Source organism: Dipodomys merriami, unplaced genomic scaffold (assembly GCF_024711535.1).
Source record: "Dipodomys merriami isolate MVZ:Mamm:240054 unplaced genomic scaffold, mDipMer1.0.p SCAF_40, whole genome shotgun sequence".
Lineage (NCBI taxonomy): Eukaryota > Metazoa > Chordata > Mammalia > Rodentia > Heteromyidae > Dipodomys > Dipodomys merriami.
The window spans coordinates 8,542,487-8,561,755 of NW_027205604.1; the positions used below are offsets into that span (position 1 = coordinate 8,542,487).

The 19,269-nt window shown below is 42.0% G+C and overlaps 1 protein-coding gene across 4 annotated transcripts; it reads left to right on the top strand.

The window, feature by feature from the left end:
• The first annotated feature begins 206 nt into the window (after positions 1 to 206).
• Lrrc34 (leucine rich repeat containing 34) lies at positions 207 to 16,473 on the top strand. 4 transcript variants are annotated; one of them, XM_069991920.1, is made up of 11 exons: positions 207 to 322; positions 2,796 to 2,916; positions 3,749 to 3,870; positions 4,012 to 4,076; positions 4,582 to 4,665; positions 5,845 to 5,973; positions 7,400 to 7,495; positions 12,023 to 12,177; positions 12,503 to 12,658; positions 13,905 to 14,031; positions 16,240 to 16,473. In XM_069991920.1, exons 1-11 carry the CDS (start codon positions 229 to 231, stop codon positions 16,441 to 16,443), a joined length of 1,353 nt encoding a protein of 450 aa, XP_069848021.1. In that variant the 5' UTR covers positions 207 to 228; the 3' UTR covers positions 16,444 to 16,473. The 4 variants fall into 4 exon arrangements, with proteins under 4 accessions (XP_069848021.1, XP_069848023.1, XP_069848024.1 ...); XM_069991922.1 differs by having other exon boundaries at positions 2,802 to 2,916; XM_069991923.1 differs by lacking the exon at positions 207 to 322 and adding an exon at positions 2,028 to 2,123.
• The last annotated feature ends 2,796 nt before the right edge of the window (positions 16,474 to 19,269 follow it).

Consider the following 19,269-nt stretch of genomic DNA (forward strand, 5'->3'; position numbering starts at 1 on the left):
CCAGCACTCTGTGGCTTGGGCGGTGCACCTGCGGTAGCCATGGCAGCGCCGTGGCCCCGCCTCCACCTCCTCCAGCATTCTGTGGCTCGGGCGGTGCACCTGCGGTCACCAAGGCAACGCCATAGTCCCCGCCCCTCTCCTAGCGTAGGGCGCCTGGGGCAGCGCGTGTACGGTCGCCATGGCAGCGCCGTGCGGGCCGCCATTGCTGTCCTGCGGAGTGAGGCCAGCATGCCGAGGAGCTGGAAAAAGAAGGACAGCAAGTCCCGGTCTCCGGGCCGCACCCAGGCCTTCCCCAGGGCCTCGGTCTCGACGGGCCAGCTCGGTAAGGAGGGCACCTCCTGGCCCGGAGGACACACGCGAGCGCGCCGGTCGCTCCGCCCGGCCCATCCCTGGGGAGAGTTTGCGGCGCCTCCTCCAAACCCGAGGCCCCGCGGGGTCCGCCTCGTGTGGGGTCGACGGCGTGAGGCCTGCCGCGTAGATCTCGGCCCCCAGACCTCCGGCGAGCGCGGCCATCGGGGCCTCCCGAGGGCCCCCTAGACACTCCGAGCCTTAAAACCACCATCCTCCTATTCCCAGACTCCCAAATGGGATGGATGGTTAGTAAACATTAGCCACTGCTACCTGGCCTGCAGGACGTTTAAAATTTTCCAGAGAATAATGACGTGAGAACACTTTATAATGTTATTTAAAAAAAAAAACACATCAAACTGTGCCCAAACACTCAAATTTTGTTTTCTTTTTGTATTTATGCGTTTTATATTTATATATTTCAATTGAAAAAGACATTTTCCTACGTTTTTGTAAAAATACCGTACAGAGGGGTTACAATTACATGGGCAAGGTAATGAGTACATTTCTTATCAAACATTGTTGCCTCCTCCTTTGCTTCCTCTTCCTCAAATTTATTTTTTAAAAATATATATATATGTGAGCTGGTAAATGTAAATTTATTTCCTTTCATCCTCAGTCTTGTTTTGCAGATCTCTTTAGCAAACTCTTTAATTATTTTTTTTTGGGGGGGGGTCCGGTTGTGGGGCCTGAACTCTGGGCCTGGGCGCTGTCCCTCAGCTCTTCAGCTCAAGGCTAGCGCTCTACCACTTGAGCCACGCCACTTCCGGCTTTTTTCTTTTTGCTTATGTAGTGCTGAGGAATCGAACCCAGGGCCTCAGGCATGCAAGGCAAGCGCTCTACCACCGAGCCACCTTCCCAGCCCCCAACTCTTTCTTATAGGATAGGAATCCACTCAGCAAAGGATATTTCTGAGATGTCAACACTTAAGTCAGTTCCCCAAAATCCAGATCTCAGGTCACAGACATTTAAAGAGACATACACAAAAGGTAGACAACAGAGAACATGGCCCATGCCTCTTAGAAAAGTAACACTTTAACTTTCCACCTCAGAAAACCTGGGCCTGTAGAAAATGTTTGAAAATAGTAAGACTGTTAAGGAAAGATGCACCGGGTGTGGTGGCTCATGCCTGTAATCCTACCTACTCAGGAGGCTGAGATCTGAGGATCACTGTTGAAAGCCAGCCCTGGCAGGAAAGACTGGACTCTTATCTCCAATAAGCTCAAATGGTAGAGCACTAGTCTTGAACTGAAGAGCTGAGGGAGAGCGCCCAGGTCCAGAGTTCAAGCTGAGAGGGGGGGGAGATGGAGAGGGGGACAGGGAGGGAAGGAGGGAGGGACAGAGAGAGTGAGGAGAGAGAGGGGGAGGAGAGGGGGGGAAGAGAGAGAGTGTCTCATTTTTAAGAACTTTCCAGGAAAAAGTCAGCTTTAGGAATAGGAAATGAAAGTTGGTGGTGTTTTAATAAGCCGGTTTTGTTAGAAGATGCCTGGATGGTATACAGGGTACCAAAGAGATCTATGGGACCAGACACATTTTCAGATCCTTCTGGACTTAGATTGTTGATAAAATTGCCTTTATTTGGGAGCTAGTTTAAGGAAGCTTGAGTCACTGGAACCCATTGTGTCACAGTGGGTTAGAATTTGGAGTCATTTTCATTTGCACATTCCCCTTAAAAAGAATAAATTCCAGCTGAGCACTAGTGGCTCACACCTGTAATCCTAGCTGCTCTGGATGAGATCTGAGGAGCATGACTCAAAGCCAGCCTGGCCCAGAAAGTTCGTGAGACTCTTCTAACTACTCAAAAAGCTGGAAGTGGTGCTGTGGCTCAAGTGGTAGAGCGCTAGCCTTGAGCACAAAGATCTCAGGGACAGTGCGTAGGCCCAGAGTTCAAGCTTCAGGACCAAAAAAAAAAAAAAAAAAAAAAAAAAAAGTTCCATGATCTTACACAAAATGTTTTTAACTTATTTCACATTTAGTGATCTACATATCATGTCTCAGAGCTACCAGGCTTTGCACATGGTAGAGGATACTTTTTCTTTTTTTTTTTTTGGGGGGGGGGTCCAGTCGTGGCCTGAACTCTGGGCCTGGGCGCTGTCCCTCAGCTCTTCAGCTCAAGGCTAGCGCTCTACCACTTGAGCCACAGCACCGCTTCTGGATTTTTTTTTCTGCTTATGTGGTGCTGAGGAATCGAACCCAGGGCCTCATGCATACAAGGCAAGCGCTCTACCACTGAACCACCTTCCTAGTCCCGTAGATACTTTTTCTTTTGTATCACCAAGCCAGGGTTAACCCACGCTTTATGGATGCAATCCTCATTTTCAAAGTGGCATTTTTATTCTTCCATTATTTTCTTCTTTCCCTCACCATCTTCACACACACACACACCTTTGATAGCAAACTTCTTCAATAATTAGCATATTGTGATGGATGCACTTATTTTTCAAAAGCTTCAGAATCTGCACCTGGTCTCAAGGAACAGTATGCTATTCTGTGTATGGAAAAATCGCGTACGATTAATCCTTTCATTGAGCACATACTCCAAGAAGTGGATAAAGCAATGAAAAATGGGTAAGGAAGGCAAATACTCGATGATCTCGTAGTGTTCACTATTTCTGTGAAAATCCCGACAAGTCAGTGAGTTAAAGACATGAAAATGGCTTGGTAATACATGAGTTTGTGTGTGTGTGTGTGTGTGTGTGTGTGGTAATACATGAGTGTGTGTGTGTGTGTGTGTGTGTGTGTGTGTGTGTGTGTGTACTGGTACTGGGGTTTCAATTAAGGACCTAGGTGCTATCCCTTAGCTTCTTTCCTTCAAGGTTGACATTTTACCACTTGAGCCACACCTCCACTTTTAGCTTTTTGGAGGTTAGTTGAAGATAAAGAGTCTCACAGGCTTTCCTGTCAGAGCTAGTTTTGAACCACAATCCTCAGATCTGTTTCCTGAGCAGCTAGAATTATAGGCATGAGACATCAGTGCCTAGGTTGGGCATTTCCATGGTTTGATGGTCTTAGAGGTGGTAGAGGAAGAGCCCTAGATTGGGCACCCTAAAGTCTTCAACAAGCCTGTGAGCTAGGTGAACTTCACCAGATCATCAGTTCTCAATTTTTATGTATAGAATGGGGATTCTTTGTGTGTGTGTGTGTGTGTGTGTGTGTGTGTGTGTGTGTGAGAGAGAGAGAGAGAGAGAGAGAGAGAGAGAGAGATATTAAATTGTACAGAATATTAAAGTCTAGATGTCTAGTAGTTTTTATCTGGTGTAAGTACTTGATGTAAGTCTACTCCATACTTAGTTCCAGCAAATGTTATTTATACATGAAGAAAATAATAGTTCCTCACTGGATTCCTTTGAATTTTAACATCTTTGCTTTTGTTTGTTTGCTGTATTTTCATGTATTTTAGAATGGAAACAGGAATCACATTAAACATTGCTGGTAACAATCGCTTAGTCCAAGTACAGAGGGTAACAGGTGAAGATTTTTGCATTCTTTCCAAAGTTCTGAAGAATCATTCGTGTATCAGTGGTATGTTTCATTAAGAGTCACTACTCTCCTCCCCCCCGCTCCAAATCACTAGTCTCCTCCCTGTTCCCCCAACTCCCCCCTTTGGGTTGTATTGCTTCCAATCTGCAAGGAACATCTCTTTCTGTGCTTTGTGTCCTCCAGGTGTGGATGCTAGATATAACTTTATCGGGAATACTGGTGCGTACTATGCTGCAAAACTGCTACAGGTATGGTATTCCTACAACATATTCTTATTTCCACTTATAGGAAATGCACACACACACACATACTCTCTCTCTCTTTGTCTCTCTCTGTCTCTGTCTCTCTCTTTCTAGGCAAAGCATCGAGGGTCCAGAACTCTGGGCTGTATTTCTAACACTTGAAACACAGGGAACCCCACTCAGGGTTAGTCTCAGCAGAGCTGGCACCAAGAGCCACTCAGTCATCCTTTTCAGATTTGTACACCATGGTGACACATGTAAGGCAGGACCACACTTAGAACTTGCTAAAACTGAAGACTGTTTTCCTTTCACTTGCATTTTTAAACAAGAATGCTCTTTTCCCTTCAGGTCAGTGCTTTTGCTGAGATTCAGTTTTCCTAAGTTATAAAGATTATCTTTGGAGGTCAAAGATTATCTTTGGGTCAATCAACACCCAAAAACATAAAACCTGTGTAATTGATGGATTTCCCAAAATGCCTGTGTAATAGCTTCTTTCTGTTCTTCATTACAGAAACAGCCATCTATCGTTTACTTAAATCTTATGTTTAATGACATTCAGGCTGATGGTGGAGAATTGATTGCTAAAGCCCTACAAGTAAGCACGTATATGCTCTAAACATTTTTTTGACTATTAATTTCTTTTTTGTTGCTTTTTTGTTTGTTATTTTTGTTGGTAGGCTTGAACTTGGAGCCTGGGTGCTGTGCTCTGGCTTTTTCCTCAGTGCATGCGTGCATGTGCGCGTGTGTTTGTGTTTGTGTGTGCACGCACACGTGTATCAGTGGGTTAACACTTGCTGAGCATTCATGAAGCTGTGGGTTTGATCCAGAGCATGGGGAGGGGAGGGGAGAGAGATAGGGGAAAAAGAGAGCGACAGAGACAGAGACAAAGACAGAGAGAAGGAAGAGAGATAGACAGGGGGAGGGAGAGAGAGGTTATGCTTGCTTAATGGCAATAGCACAGGATACTGTCAAAGATGATAAAAATGTTTTGAACTAGCTGTAAGCAATGCTCATGTAATAAATGCTACTGAACTGTTACACTTTAAAAGGGTTAATTATATATGAGTTTTAATTTTTTAGGAAATAATTTACAGAGTTTCCAGTGGAAGGAAAGTATTAAAATCTGCATTCGTCACTAGTTACTGCTTGGATGACTGTTTGATCATTATTTCTAATTTTTTCTTTTATTCAGTGTTACTTTTAAGTAACTGTTCTGCTTCCAGTGAAAAAATATGAATCTACAAACAGTAATGTTGCCTTCTAACTCATTTTATGTAGAAAATGCTGTAGATTAAGATGTAAATTGCTGGGTGCCGGTGGCTCATGCCTGTAAACCTAGCTACTCATTGGGCTGGGACCTGAGGATTGTGGTTCAAAGCCTGCCTAGGCAGGAAAGTCTGTGAGATTCATCTCCAATAAACTACTCACACAAAGCCAGAAGTGGCACTTTGGCTCAAGTGGTAGAGGCCTAGTCTTGAGCAAAAAACTCAGGCAGACAGAGGAGAGAGGGAGAGAGGGAGAGAGAGAGAGAGAGAGAGAGAGAGAGAGAGAGAGAGAGAGAGAGAGAGAGAGAGAGAGAGAGAGAGAGAGAGAGAGAGAGAGAGAGAGAGAGGAGAGAGAGAGAGAGAGAGGAGAGAGAGAGGGGAGAGAGAGAGGGGAGAGAGAGAGGGGAGAGAGAGAGGAGAGAGAGAGAGGGGAGAGGAGAGAGGGGAGAGGAGAGAGAGAGAGGAGAGAGGGAGAGAGATAAATATGTTTTGATTCCATTCCTTTTCAGAAAAATAAAACTCTGAAATACCTCCGAATGACTGGAAACAAGATTGAGAATAAAGGTGGAATGTGTTTTGCTACAATGCTTCAAATTAACTCATCCTTAGAGAAATTAGACCTGGGTGATTGTGATCTTGTGAGTAAATTTTTTATGAGAAAATCACCCAGACATTGGGTTTTCCATCCCCTGCCTCCCTTGGGCCAGGAAATCAGCTTGGAGAACTAACTGTTCAAGAGACCAGCTAAGGGCTGGAGTCCTGGCCTCAGTGTCAGAGCTTGGTCCTGCTAAGTGTGCGGCCCTGAGTTCAAGTCCTAGTACCACCTACAGAGAAAGATACAGAGCAAACAATACACACACACACACACACACACACACACACACACACATACACACACACACAGTTTTATTAATGGTTAACCCAAATATGTGTCAGAAAATGTTTTTTCATTTAACATAGTAGTTCAAGACTATTAATAAAATCAGATTATAGTAAATACTATACAAAAATAGGCAGCATAATAAAAACATTTCTGATTATCCATAGTTCATCTCAACCTGTGTATGTTTTTTTTAAGAAGGAGGTTTCACTAGGCAATGGTGGCTCATGCCTGTAATCATAGCTGAGATCTGAGGATCACAGTTCAAAGCCAGCCCAGGCAGGAAAGGCCATGATACTCTTATCTCCAATAAATGACTCAGAAAATGGGAAGTGGTACTGTGGCTCAAGTGGTTAGAGCACTCGCCTTGAGCTGAAGAGCTGAGGGGGACAGCACCTAGGCCTAGAGTTCAATCCCCACAACCAATAACAACAACAACAAAAAGGAGGTTTCAAACTACAATGATGATGCTAAAAGTAGCTCTGAGCCTACATTTGGTCTGATAATGAGAAATGTATTGTTTACATATTTTGAAAGAGGTACATGAACATTGAGATATTTTAAGAACTGAAAATTTTACCATAAAAAGCCAGAAGTGGAGCTGTGGCTCAAGTGGTAGAGCAAAAGCACTAAGCAAAAAAGCTCAGGGATAGCAAGCCCGAGGACTAGCATACGCAGAACAAACAAACAACTCTACAAATACTGAAAAGTCCACGTGTTATGTTGAAGTAGAAGCATTGAGGCTCCCTGAGACCAGATCTGTCAAGGTCCATACCTGAGAAGAGTCGTTTGAAATATGAACCACAGAAAGGCTTTGAGCTGTGACATAAGCAGATAGGTGCTTTTAAAAGGTCCCTCAGGTTGTACTGGGAATGTGGCTTAGTGGTAGAGTGCTTGTCTAGCATGCATGAAGCCCTGGGTTCAATTCCTCAGTACTACATACACAGAAAAAGCCAAAGTGGCACTGTGGCTAAAGTGGTAGGGAGCTACCCTTGAGCAAAAGCAGCTCAGGGACAGAGCCAGGCCCTGAGTTTAAGCTCTAGGAACCGCGCGCGCGTGTGCGCGCGCACACACACACACACACACACACACACACACACACACACACACACACACACACACACACACACACACACACACACGATTATATATGATGTTTCCCTAATGAATTTATTTGTTTTTAGGGAATGCAAAGTGTGATTGCATTTGCTACAGTCCTAATTCAAAACCAAGCAATTAAAGGAATAAACCTCAACCGACCTATAATGTACAGTGAACAGGTATGTATTCAAAGTGACAGTAGTTAATCTATAATGTGACTGAAACTAAGGTCCTACAGAATTCTGATGTTAATATGCATAGGAATTTCCTTATATAGTGTATACTACTAGTTGGAAATGAAAACTTTTATTCAAATGAAAATTTTCTTGGGCCTGGGAATGTGGCTTAGTGGTAGAGTGCTTGCCTAGCATGCATGAAGCCCTGGGTTCAATTCCTCACTACCATGTAAGCAGAAAACAGCTGGAAGTAGCACTGTGACTCAAGTGGTAGAGTTCTAGCCTTGAGCACAGAGAGGCTCAGGGTTATGATTAGGGTTAGAGTTAGGCTGAGGGTGTGGGTGATAGTTAGCACTGAGTTCAAGGCCCAGGACAGGCAAAAAAAAAAAAAAATCTTTCTCAAATTTTCATGTTTTGGGGCTGGGAAGATGGCTCAGTGGTAGAGCGCTTGCCTTGCATGCATGAGGCCCTGGGTTCAATTCCTCAGCACCACATAAGCAAAAAACAAAAAAGCCGGAAGTGGTGCTGTGGCTCAAGTGGTAGAGCACTAGCCTTGAGCTGAAGAGCTGAAGGACAGTGCCCAGGCCCAGAGTTCAGGCCCCATGACCGGACCCCAAAAAAAAAATTTTTTTTTTCATGTTTTAAGTTAGGTTTTCTATATAATCCTAGTTTGCCTCTGGCTCACGGTCCTCCTACCTCAGCCTCTTTAGTGCTGGAATTACAGGTGTGTACCAGCATGTCTTGCTTATTAATTCCTGATAAGACTTTATAACTAAACATGTACTCAGATGTTGCTTATTTAAGCAGCAAGCACTTATCTTTCCTTATGAAACTCAAGTTCTGAATGAGTAAGTATGTCAAAAGTTAAAAGTGTTCATGCTTAATATTTTAGAGGTCATTGATGTAAGATCCCTTGCCAGTTGTCTTCCTGTTATATTCATGTGAGTGAACGATGCCATTTCTGAGTTCATAAATGAACACAGCAAAGTGTGTGAGCAGCACTTGGCAGGTCTGACCATGAGCACGCGGAAGTGCTAGCTGGAGATAGAAAGATAATGGAAATGCGCGTGATTCTTTCAAAGCTTTTTCCAACATCCTTTTGGGCAACTTACTTCTCTGTCCATTGTAAACACTAAGAAATAAATTCATTCTATTACTGGCCTAAAGATATATTTACTACAAGGAAAAGTAAAAAATATCCAAAGTGCTTTCTATAATGAAGTGAACATTAAAATTCAATGTTCAAGTGAACTTTAAAGTTCAGAGTACTTTAAGTCATTTTAAATTAATGACCTCCTTGTTCCCCCTTAGTATAACTGAGAATGAACCATTCTTTTAAAAGCCATTTTTCAAGCCTGGTGCCAGTGGTTCACACCTATAATTCTAGCTACTCAGGAGTCTGAAATCTGAGGATCAAGCCCAGGCAGGAAAAGTCTGTAAGACTTTGTAGGGCTTGAACTCTGGACCTGGGCACTGTCTCTCAGCTCTTCAGCTCAAGGCGAGTACTCTACCTCTTGAGCCACAGCACCACTTCTGGTTTTCTGGTGGTTAACTGGAGATGAAGTCTCACAGACTTTCATGCCCAGGCTGGCTTTGAACAATTCTTCAGATCTCAGCCTCCTGAGTAGCTAGGATTACAGGCGTAAGCCACTGGTGCCCAATTAACTGCTAGAAAACTGGAAGTGGCACAAAAGCTCAGGGACAGTGCCCAGGCTCTGAGTTCAAGCCCATGACTGACCAAAAAAAAAAAAAAAAGTTTTTTTCTTATTCAGAAGTGCTTTGCGTTCTCTTACCTATATAGGTATCTCCCAATCTGTACTTTCTTATACTAAGTTTTTAGTTTTAAATCATGCTCCTAAAGATAACCTTAATTTGAGAAATAAGAGAAACATACTTTAAAAGCTCTCAAAATATTGAGTTCCAATGGTTCCATAAACAAATCTTTAAAAAAAAAAACAGCAAAATGCCTGGCAAACTGCTTCATTCATGGTTTATTTCACTCAGTAAATATCTAAATGGAACTCTAAACTAGACAAACTTCTAGACACTAGAGGTAGTTATAAAAGTGGCTGAGCCTTGGTTTGAGGGACTGCATTCTGTGGAGGCAGTCAGCTGGTACAGTCAGGGCTCAGGGCGTCATGGGAGCTAATGGAAGGACACTGAAGTCAGAGCCACGAAGGCGGGGAGCAGGAAGGAAAGGATCTCAAAGTGAAGACATGACAGATTTGAAGGCTTAATTTTTAAAAAAAATTCTGGATTATATTCCTGAGGAAATGTCCAGCTATGTGAAATCACATTAGCAGCACAATCCATTCCCTCTTGTAAATATGTTGTGTGGTATTGTTAACCCCAAATCTATCTAAGAATATTAAATCCCCAGTACTGGTACAGGTCCAGGTCCAGGTGTTTATAGTGACCAGATAGGCTCTGGTCTGCTTGCTAGTCTCTAAGGCAGCTATGGTGTCCCCCCCCCCCATATATATATAAAAGCTACTGCATGCAAGGCTTTAATACTCCTCACTGTGGCTGATCGCTAGGTAGCAGGATCAGAAGCTACAAGATGTTGGATCTCACCTGTGATTTTTCATTGACACTATCTGAGGAGCCTGTAAAAGTGCCAATGCCAGGTGCCACTCTTCCCACTCCCTCCCTTAATAAGGCTGTTTCCTTTTTCAAGCTTAAAAATGCAGCTATGGTACAGATCAAGTGTACCCTGCCCTCTGTGCCAAGCCAAAGGCACAATGGTAGTGAACCCTCTAGTGGTCAGTTTGTGTTTTTAAGATGCCAGACTACATGGCATTTCTGTGAGAATCTTTCCTGTATGAAAGCAGTAATTTCAATGAATCAGATACAGGATTGCAAGAATACTGTACAATAAATGACTTGAGGGTTTGCTATACTATACTTATTATGTGTCGGGTACATTTTATTTGCAAACTTACTGAATGCTGCGAAGGAAACATCATTTCACTATTTTAGAGAAAAAGTGAGATTCAGCTAGACAAAGTAAGTTGCCCCAAGTCATAGGAGCGAATAGAAGGTACAGCTGATATCTGGGCAGGTTTATCTGGTGCACATGTACTTGCTGCTATGACTGTGTGATTTCATCTAACTTCTGGAGTTCCCGAAGGCACTTCCACACTGCAAGAGCACATGGCTGTCCAGGTCCATTAGCATTCCAGTGACTAGAAAACCTGGCTTGCTGCACAACAATCACTTGAGAGGGATTTCCTACCACAAACTACTCTACAGCGTTCGTTTTATTTTGTTAGAAGAGTGCTTTGCATTAACATCTACTTTTTGCTTAGAAGCAACTAGATTGTAACTTTTTTTTTGCGGGGGGGGGGGAGCGTTGGTCGTGAGTCTTGAACTCTGGGCACTGTCCCTCAGCTCTTCAGCTCAAGGCTAGTGCTCTACCACTTAAGCCACAGTGCCACTTCCGGTTTTCTAGTGGTTAACTGGAGATAAAAGTCTCACAGACTTTCCTGCCCAGGCTGGCTTTGAACCGTGATCCTCAGATCTCAGCCTCCTGAGTAGCTAGGATTACAGGCGTGAGCTACCAGCACCCGGCTAGAATGTAAAAAACATTTTAAAGTCTGTGACCAGAAAAAAAATCATGTATTTGGGAAGATTATAAAAGAAGTCAGATACATCAGAGGGTTTAATGAGTGTATTTAAAAACCAAGATAGTTAAATGTCTTATTTCATCTTGGAACCATTAAAGGGGTGATGAGGAGCCAAGGCAGCTCAGCAGCTGGCTGCGCAGGAGAGGGTGGGAGTCTTCACAGGACAGCAGTTGGTTTCATGTGCAGTACAAGATGCAACAAGCCGTTTCCATGACTTTTTTTGAAATGACCGATTTGTATCAATTCTTGTCAATTATTTTTGTAACCCAAATTATCTATCTTTCTCATATTACTGAGTCACTGCAGTTGTGCATGTGCGTGTGCACACACACTGGTCCTAAGGCTTGAACTCAGGGCTTAGGCACAGTCTCTGAGCTTTTTTGCACAAGTTAGCACTACCATTTGAACTACAGCTCTACTTCTGGCCTTTTTTTCCCCCCTTGGTAGAAAGCCAACCGAGGCTGGCTTTGAACCATAATCCTCAGATTTCAACCTCCTGAGTAATTACCATTGTAATAATGACCAGTGCCCAGCCACTAAGTAATTTCATTTTACAAGTGTCAGCTACGGATTTGTAAAAAGGAAAGATACTCTTTGGGCAGCTGGGAATGTGGCCTAGTGGTAGAGTGCTTGCCTAGCAAGGTGGAAATGGCATGTGGCTAAGTGGTAGTTGAGCAAAAGCAACTCAGGTAGTGTTCAGGAGCTGAGTTCAAGGCCCAGGGCTTGGCATGGTGGCACATGCCTATAATCCTAGCAACCTGGGAGACTGAGGCAGGTTCAGAGTTCAAGGTCATCCTAGACTACATAACAAGCTTTATTTTTTAAAAAAAGACAAAGGTAATCTAAACACCAGCAATGTAGTCCTTCAAAACTGTAACTTAGAGCCACAATTATGTATTCTTAGGATGAGTCTACTGTCCATGTGGGAAATATGTTGAAAGAAAACCACTGCCTTATTGAGCTGCATATGTGTAAGCATGGAATAAAAAATGACGGCATGCAACAGCTGTGCGAGGGCTTGCACCTGAATAGCAGCTTGCGCTACCTGGATGTCAGCTGGTAAATGAGCATTTGCACACTAGGAATTTGGGAGTTAGGTCATGACAATAATCTACAGAAATGTCACAGTACATGGGATGCTTCTGTTACACTATTATCCTAAGCTTGAATATTGTGCATTCTGTATTATATCTCTTAAAAAGGCAAACAAAGTTATACCAGCAAGATAAAGGCTATATTTTTTGGTTAATTTTCATCAACTTTCTTGGAAGTTGAAGTTACTAAAATGGAAAGTACTATTACAGGATTTCAAGCATCTTACTGCTGCTATAAACAAAAAACACTACTCTATTTTACAATATTACTAAATATTTTCTTTCTCCAGCAATAAGATAACACGAGATGGAATGGTATATCTGGCTGCTGTACTGAAAAGCAATACTACCCTGGAAGTAATTGATCTTTCTTTTAACAGAATAGAAAGTGCAGGAGCAATTTATCTCAGCGAAACGCTAACTTCACACAACAGGAGTCTTAAAGCGTTAGTATGCTTTTATATTTAACCAAAATCTTATCCTTTTAGAATATCAACCTCTCAATCTTTTAAAATCATGAAATGTGAAAATCCATTTTCTAAACCATATTAAGTTATATAAAACATTTGGTTTGTTTTTCAAGTATAATGTCTTTTTTTTGGGGGGGGGGGTTGGTTGTGGGGCTTGAACTCTGGGCTTGGGCACTGTCCCTGCGCTTTTCAGCTCAAGGCGAGTGCTCTACCACTTAAGCCATAGCGCCACTTCTGGTTTTCTAGTGGTTTCTTGGAGATAAGAGTCTCACAGACTTTCCTGCCAGGGCTGGCTTTGAACTCAATCCTCAGATCTCAGCCTCTGAGTAGCTAGGATTACAGGCGTGAGCCGCTGGTACTCAGCTAAGTATAATGTCTTACGTCTATAATTATAGCTATATATAGCTATAATTACAGCTATATATGAGGTTGAGAGCTAGAGGATCTTGGGTTCAAAGCCAGCTCTGGCAGAAAAGTTCAAAGGACTCCATCTCTAAAATAACCAGCAAAAAGCAGGATGAGGAAGTGGCTCAAAAAGTAGAATACCAACCAGGCACTGGTGGCTCACACCTGTAATCCTAGCTACTCAGGAGGCTGAGATCTGAGGATCTCGGTTCAAAGCCAGCCCAAGCAGGAAAGTCTGTAAGACTCTTATCTCCAATAAACCACCAGAAAACTGGAAGTGGTGCTGTGGCTCAAATGGTACAGCGCTAGCATTGAGCTGAAGCGCTGAGGGACAGCACCCAGGCCCAGAGTTTAAGCCCCAAGACTGACAAAATGAAAAAAAAAAAGTAGAACACCAGCTGAGTTCAAGTCCTTGCTCTGCCAAAAACAAAAACACAGAACAAGAAAAAAAAAAGACTAATTCTAGTTATTTGTTTGTTAAAATTCATGAAAAATTCCTTGCTTATATCATTTATTTATCCGGGATTCTAACAGAAAAGCCATAAGCATTCAACATGACAAAGACACTATAATTTAAGTATTTTCAAACATGTTAAAACACAAAGACTGTCTGAGCAGCTCTCCTAGAGATATGAAGCATTTAGTGATAAAACTAAATTTCTTGGGCTTTAGGAATTATATGATTAATATTTTGATCATCACATAAAAATGTTTAGAATACTAAGAATTACACAAGAAAGGGATGGTATAAATGTTGCTGTTATGTGTTGTTTTGTGAAAATGATTTCCACTGTTACTACCTTTTGTTTTTCTATAGACTGTCAGTAGTCAGCAACCAGATAGATGGAGAAGGACTTATTGCACTTTCAAACTCAATGAAAATAAATCCCATATTAAGTAATATTTACATTTGGGGAAACAAATTTGATGAAGCTACATGTGTGGTAAGTTTTCTTCAAAAGATTTTCCTGGGATGTCTTTACAGCTTCAGACATTTATAGGGACCTTAGGAAAGGTTAGAGTATAAGGAAACACTACAAGTTTGTTTTAATATAAATCCTAAAAATCAGCTACAAGAAAGTTTTATGGTTAAAATAGTAAAATACTACATATCATATACTGGTATTAAAGAGCACTGAATTATGCAGCTCCAGTTCCTCTAAAGTAAAACAAACTACAAAAACAAAAAACAAGCTGGATGTGGGTGGCTCATGCCTGTAATGCTAGTTACTCAGGAAGCTGAGACCTGAGGATCATGGTTCCATGTTATCTCACTCAGGAAAGGCTGTGAGACTCTTATCTCCAATTAACCACCAGAAAACCTAAAGTGGTACTATGGCTCAAAGTGGTAGTGTGTTAACTCTGAGTAAAGTGGCTCAGGGTCAATGCCCAGGCCCTGAGTTCAAGCCCCATGACCAACAAAAACAAAAAATTACTGATTTGAGGTAGCAAAATCTCTAACTATTTCCTCAGAATTGTATGAAGACAGAACTACAGACATATGGTACAAACTGTAAAAAACATTTGGTATGTTGTTCACATAAATCCTGAGAGTCCCTGATAGTACAAAACAAACTCATAGTAACAGCTTTCATTCAGAAAAAAAAATGTTAAAATACTCAGAATTTGCCAAAGGACTTACCAGAATCCCACTGTGACTACCTTAATAAAGCACAAACTTTTGTCTAAAAAACACAATTTTAGAATATCCATATGCTTTAATAGTTGTACATTTTAGAAGCTATATAATCTGACTTTGGAACTTTGCTAATGACAAGCTAAACAGAAAGCAAACCAAATTCTTAAATCTTTCAGTGTTTCAGTTTCTGTTTGTTTCATAGAATGGCAACCTGAACATGGCAGTGCCAGGTTTGCTTGGCATACTTAGACACCAAGGGTCTGCTGGAGATTTACACAGTCTAAAGTGAATAACTAGTAGGTCAATATCAAATGCTGTGGTATTTTCTTGGCTTAAATTCATAGATTCATTTCAAGGGTTCACAAACTCCATACAATCCTATGTCCAAACATGGGGCTCTGATTTTTTTTTTTTTTTTTGAGGAATGAATTCCTACTTATTCATCAGATTTGCCTCAGCCTCTGCATTTCTGGGATTTCAACACACACCATCAAGCCAGGTTCCTGTGGTATTTTGAGAGCACTGGAACAATGCTGCTCGTTTTGTCTACTACAACCTGTCTTAAGAGCACTTGTGGAATTTGAGAATTTTGACTATCAGACTTATGATCCATAAAGTTGGTGGTATACTTATGATCCATAAAGTTAGTGGTATAAAGGGCTGGGAATGTGGCTTAGTGGTAGAGTGCTTGCCTAGCATGCATGAAGCCCTGCGTTCTATTCCTCAGTACCACATAAACAGAAAAAGCCAGAAGTGGTGCTGTGGCTCAAGTGGTGGAGTACTAGCCTTAAGCAAAGTAAGTTCAGGGACAGTGCCCAGGCAGCCGAGTTCAAGCCCCAGGACTGGCAAAAAAAAAAAAAAAGAATTAACTCCAGGAACCACCAAATGACAAAACATGCCTTGTACATTAAAACTTAGAGGTAAGTTTTGCAGCTAGACACTGTTTGCTCATGCCTATAATCCTAGCTACTCAGGAAGCTGAGACCTGAGGATTATGGTTCCAAGCCATGAGACTTTATTAAAAAAAAAAAAAAAAAAGAACTGGAAGTAGAGCTGTAACTTAAGTGGTAGCTCTCTAGCCTTGAGCACAAAAACCCAAAACAAAACAAAACAAAAAATATCTCTGGACAGCACCCAGGCCTTGAGTTGAAGCCATAGGACCAGTACCAAAACAAACAAAAAACAATAGCAAGCTGGGTGCTGATGGCTCACACCTGTAATCCTAGCTTCTCAAGAGGCTAAGATCTGAGGATACTGGTTCAAAGCCAGCCTGGGCAGGAAAATCCATGAGACTCATCTCCAATAAACCACCAGAAAACCGGAAGTGGTGCTGTGGCGTAAGTGGTAGAGTGCTAGCCTTGAGTTGAAGAGCAGGGGAATGGCGCCCAGGCCCAGAGTTCAAGCCCCACGACCAACAAAAAAACAATAGCACACAGCTAAGTGGAATATTTACATTTGTTTAAGCACTATAAATTGAAAATTGTATTCTTATAGTTTTCCTTAAAACTCCTAGGCATATTCAGATTTAATTGAAGAGGGTCATCTGAAAGCGAACAACACAGATGTCAGGCCGTACGTGGTAGATGAACATGTGTACCTTGCAGAAGTGTCCCATGGCCTGAAGAAGCACTATTACTGGACGCCAACTTACGGAGATGCTTATGGCCCTTCAATGAATGCAGGTTTTGCTCTTGTTCCAGTGGGTGAACATCTATGAAAAATAAACTCTAAAATAGGTCTCATGCATTTGTCTTATTACTTTTACAGAGATTAGTATTTTATAATTTTTTCCAAATACAACAGTTTGTGTTTATCAAAAGTGTAAAACTTGTTCAAATGCTGTAACTTTAAGCAATTTTTACAATGTAAATACTAAAATTCTAACCTCAAAGAAACCAAGGAGCATACTAATTTTGTAATAATGAAATATAACCATAGTGATGGCATACAAATAAAGGCCTCTCCTAACGAGAAGGTTGTTATTTAGTAGAGAGGTTTCAGATAGCAAATTTCCAGTGAATTTTAGGGGAGTTCAAGTTTAGAAGCTGAAAATTCATTGTATATAACCCATTTAGGTATAATAGGCATAACAATTTCACAAAAAGAGGCAAATAAAACCCTCTTCTCATAGACAGCCACTACCTGGCTCCTAATATTACAGAGTAGCATGTCTAGTTTTGAACTTTATATAAATCAAACTAACCTTTTTTGTATATCTGGATTTTTATGGTATTAGAGTAATTTATTAATGTTGTTTAATGTATTGGTAGTCTGTTTTTCATTGCTTTGAAGTTCTGAGTAGGAGTCTACTGGATTCTGGAAAGAGATGGCCTTTCATGCTATCTCACAGATGCCCTAATCCTTAGCAATGCAGGTCACTGAATTACTGTAGGCTAGGGGTAGAACCCACAGTTCTCATATTCCTGCAAGGGGAGATTCAGAAGACAGCTGAAGAGGAAGCAAGTGTGCTTCCTTGAGCCTGTAGAAGGATGGCACAATAGACCTGCAGTCTGACTTACACTGGGCTGCTGGAGACACAGGAGCAGGTGCTAGAGCCTTGGAGAACCAGGGTGAGGTCAGCTGAGCCAAGAACTACTTGGGTTGGCCAGGCTAGGAAAGACCTGATCACACATCTAACAAGCTACTATATTTAGTAACAGAGAATGGAAGATCCAAAGACCCCATCCAACCTGATGTCACGATATCAATGTAAACATTCATACATGTGGACACCATTTCAGGGACAAAAGGTAGGAAGAACAGTATTTTCCCAAAAGATTAAGCAATACCTTAAGATATCATCAATTGTATTTTCTTTGTATCAGTTTTTAACTGGCTACAACTAGAAATTAATTTTCTAGCTTACCAGAGTAATGCACTCAAAATACACCTTCCTCTATTTTGAGGGTGAAGGAGGATGAATTACTACATACGACTTACACACACACAGACACACACATACACACACGTATGAAAATAGCAGAATGAAACTGACTAAAAACTGACTACTAAGTAAAGGCTCAAGAATATGTATGTTCTCGGCTGGGAAGGTGGCTCAGTGGTAGAGCACTTGCCTTGCAGGCATGAGGCCCTGGGTTCCATTCCTCAGCACCACATAAGCAAAAAGAAAAAGAAGCCGGAAGTGGTGCTGTGGCTCAAGTGGTAGAGCGCTAGCCTTGAGCTGAAGAGCTGAGGGACAGTGCCCAGGCCCAGAGTTCAGGTCCCACAACTGGACCCCCCCACCAAAAAAAAAAGAATATATATGTTCTGTAGAAAAAAACATTTCCACCAGGCATAGTGGCTCACATTTGTAACCCTAGCCACTCAGGAGGTAGAGATGAAAAGTAATGTTTCCAGAGACCCTACCTAAACCAATAAAAATTGAACATGGGGGCTGGGAAGTTGGCTCAGTGGTAGAGCGCTTGCCTTGCATGAATGAGGCCCTGGGTTCGATTCCTCAGCACCACATAAGCAAAAAAGAAAAAACCCGGAACTGGCGCTGTGACTCAAGTGGTAGAGCACTAGCCTTGAGCTAAAGAGCTGAGGGACAGCGCTCAGGCCCAGAGTTCAGGCCCCACGACCAGACCCCCCCCCCCAAAAAAAAAATTGAACATGGTAGTTTACACTGGTTATCATAGCTACTTGGGAAGCATAAAAAGTATTGCAGTCCAAGCTAGCCCAGGCTTAAATGCCAGACTCTATTTGAAAAATAATTTAGGTAGGAGAAAAGAATGATGAAAAGGTTGTCACTGACCAACCAAGATGTGCTATAAACACAATGGACATGTTACATCGAAACCTCTTTGACCAACTATTCGAAGACATAAACAATAAAATTGAAGCAAAATGGGCTGAGGAGTGATCTAAAGAGTGGTAGACTGCCTGCCTACCAGAAGTTTAGGCTGATTTAACCCAAAAGTTTAGGCTGATTCAACCCATAGTACTGCCAGAAAGAAAAAGGCTCAATTTTTTCTGTACATAAAAATACTGTAAATACATAACTTTACAACTTTCTTCCAGTGTTTTTAGAACAATCATCCTTTAAGGACACCCCACCCCTCCTGCTTATGCCAGTTGCTGGGGCTAACACCTATAATCCTAGCTACTCAGGAGATAATGGCTATGTAATTCCTGCCCCTCAGTTGTTTTCTACAGTTGGGCACTAGTGGCTCACTCCTGTAATCCTAGCTAATCAGGAGGCTGAGATCTGAGGATTTGGGGCAGAAAAATCCCTGTGAGACAATTAACTACTCAAAAAACAGAAGTGGCACTGTAACTTAAAGTGGTAGAGTGCTAGCCTTGAGCACAAAAGCTCAGGGACAGCACGGAGGTCCTGAATTCAAGCCCCACAACCAAGAAGTCTTCCATCTATGGTTTACATTGAAATCGCCAACAAAGCTTCTCCAGCATGTACATGGTTCAGCCAAGTCCAAAAGACTCTTCAATTAACTAACAAAAAACCCCACCAAAAGTGGAGCTGTGACAAGTGGTAGAGGCTAGCCTTGAGCAAAAATGCTCACGGACAGGGCAAGACAGGCACACA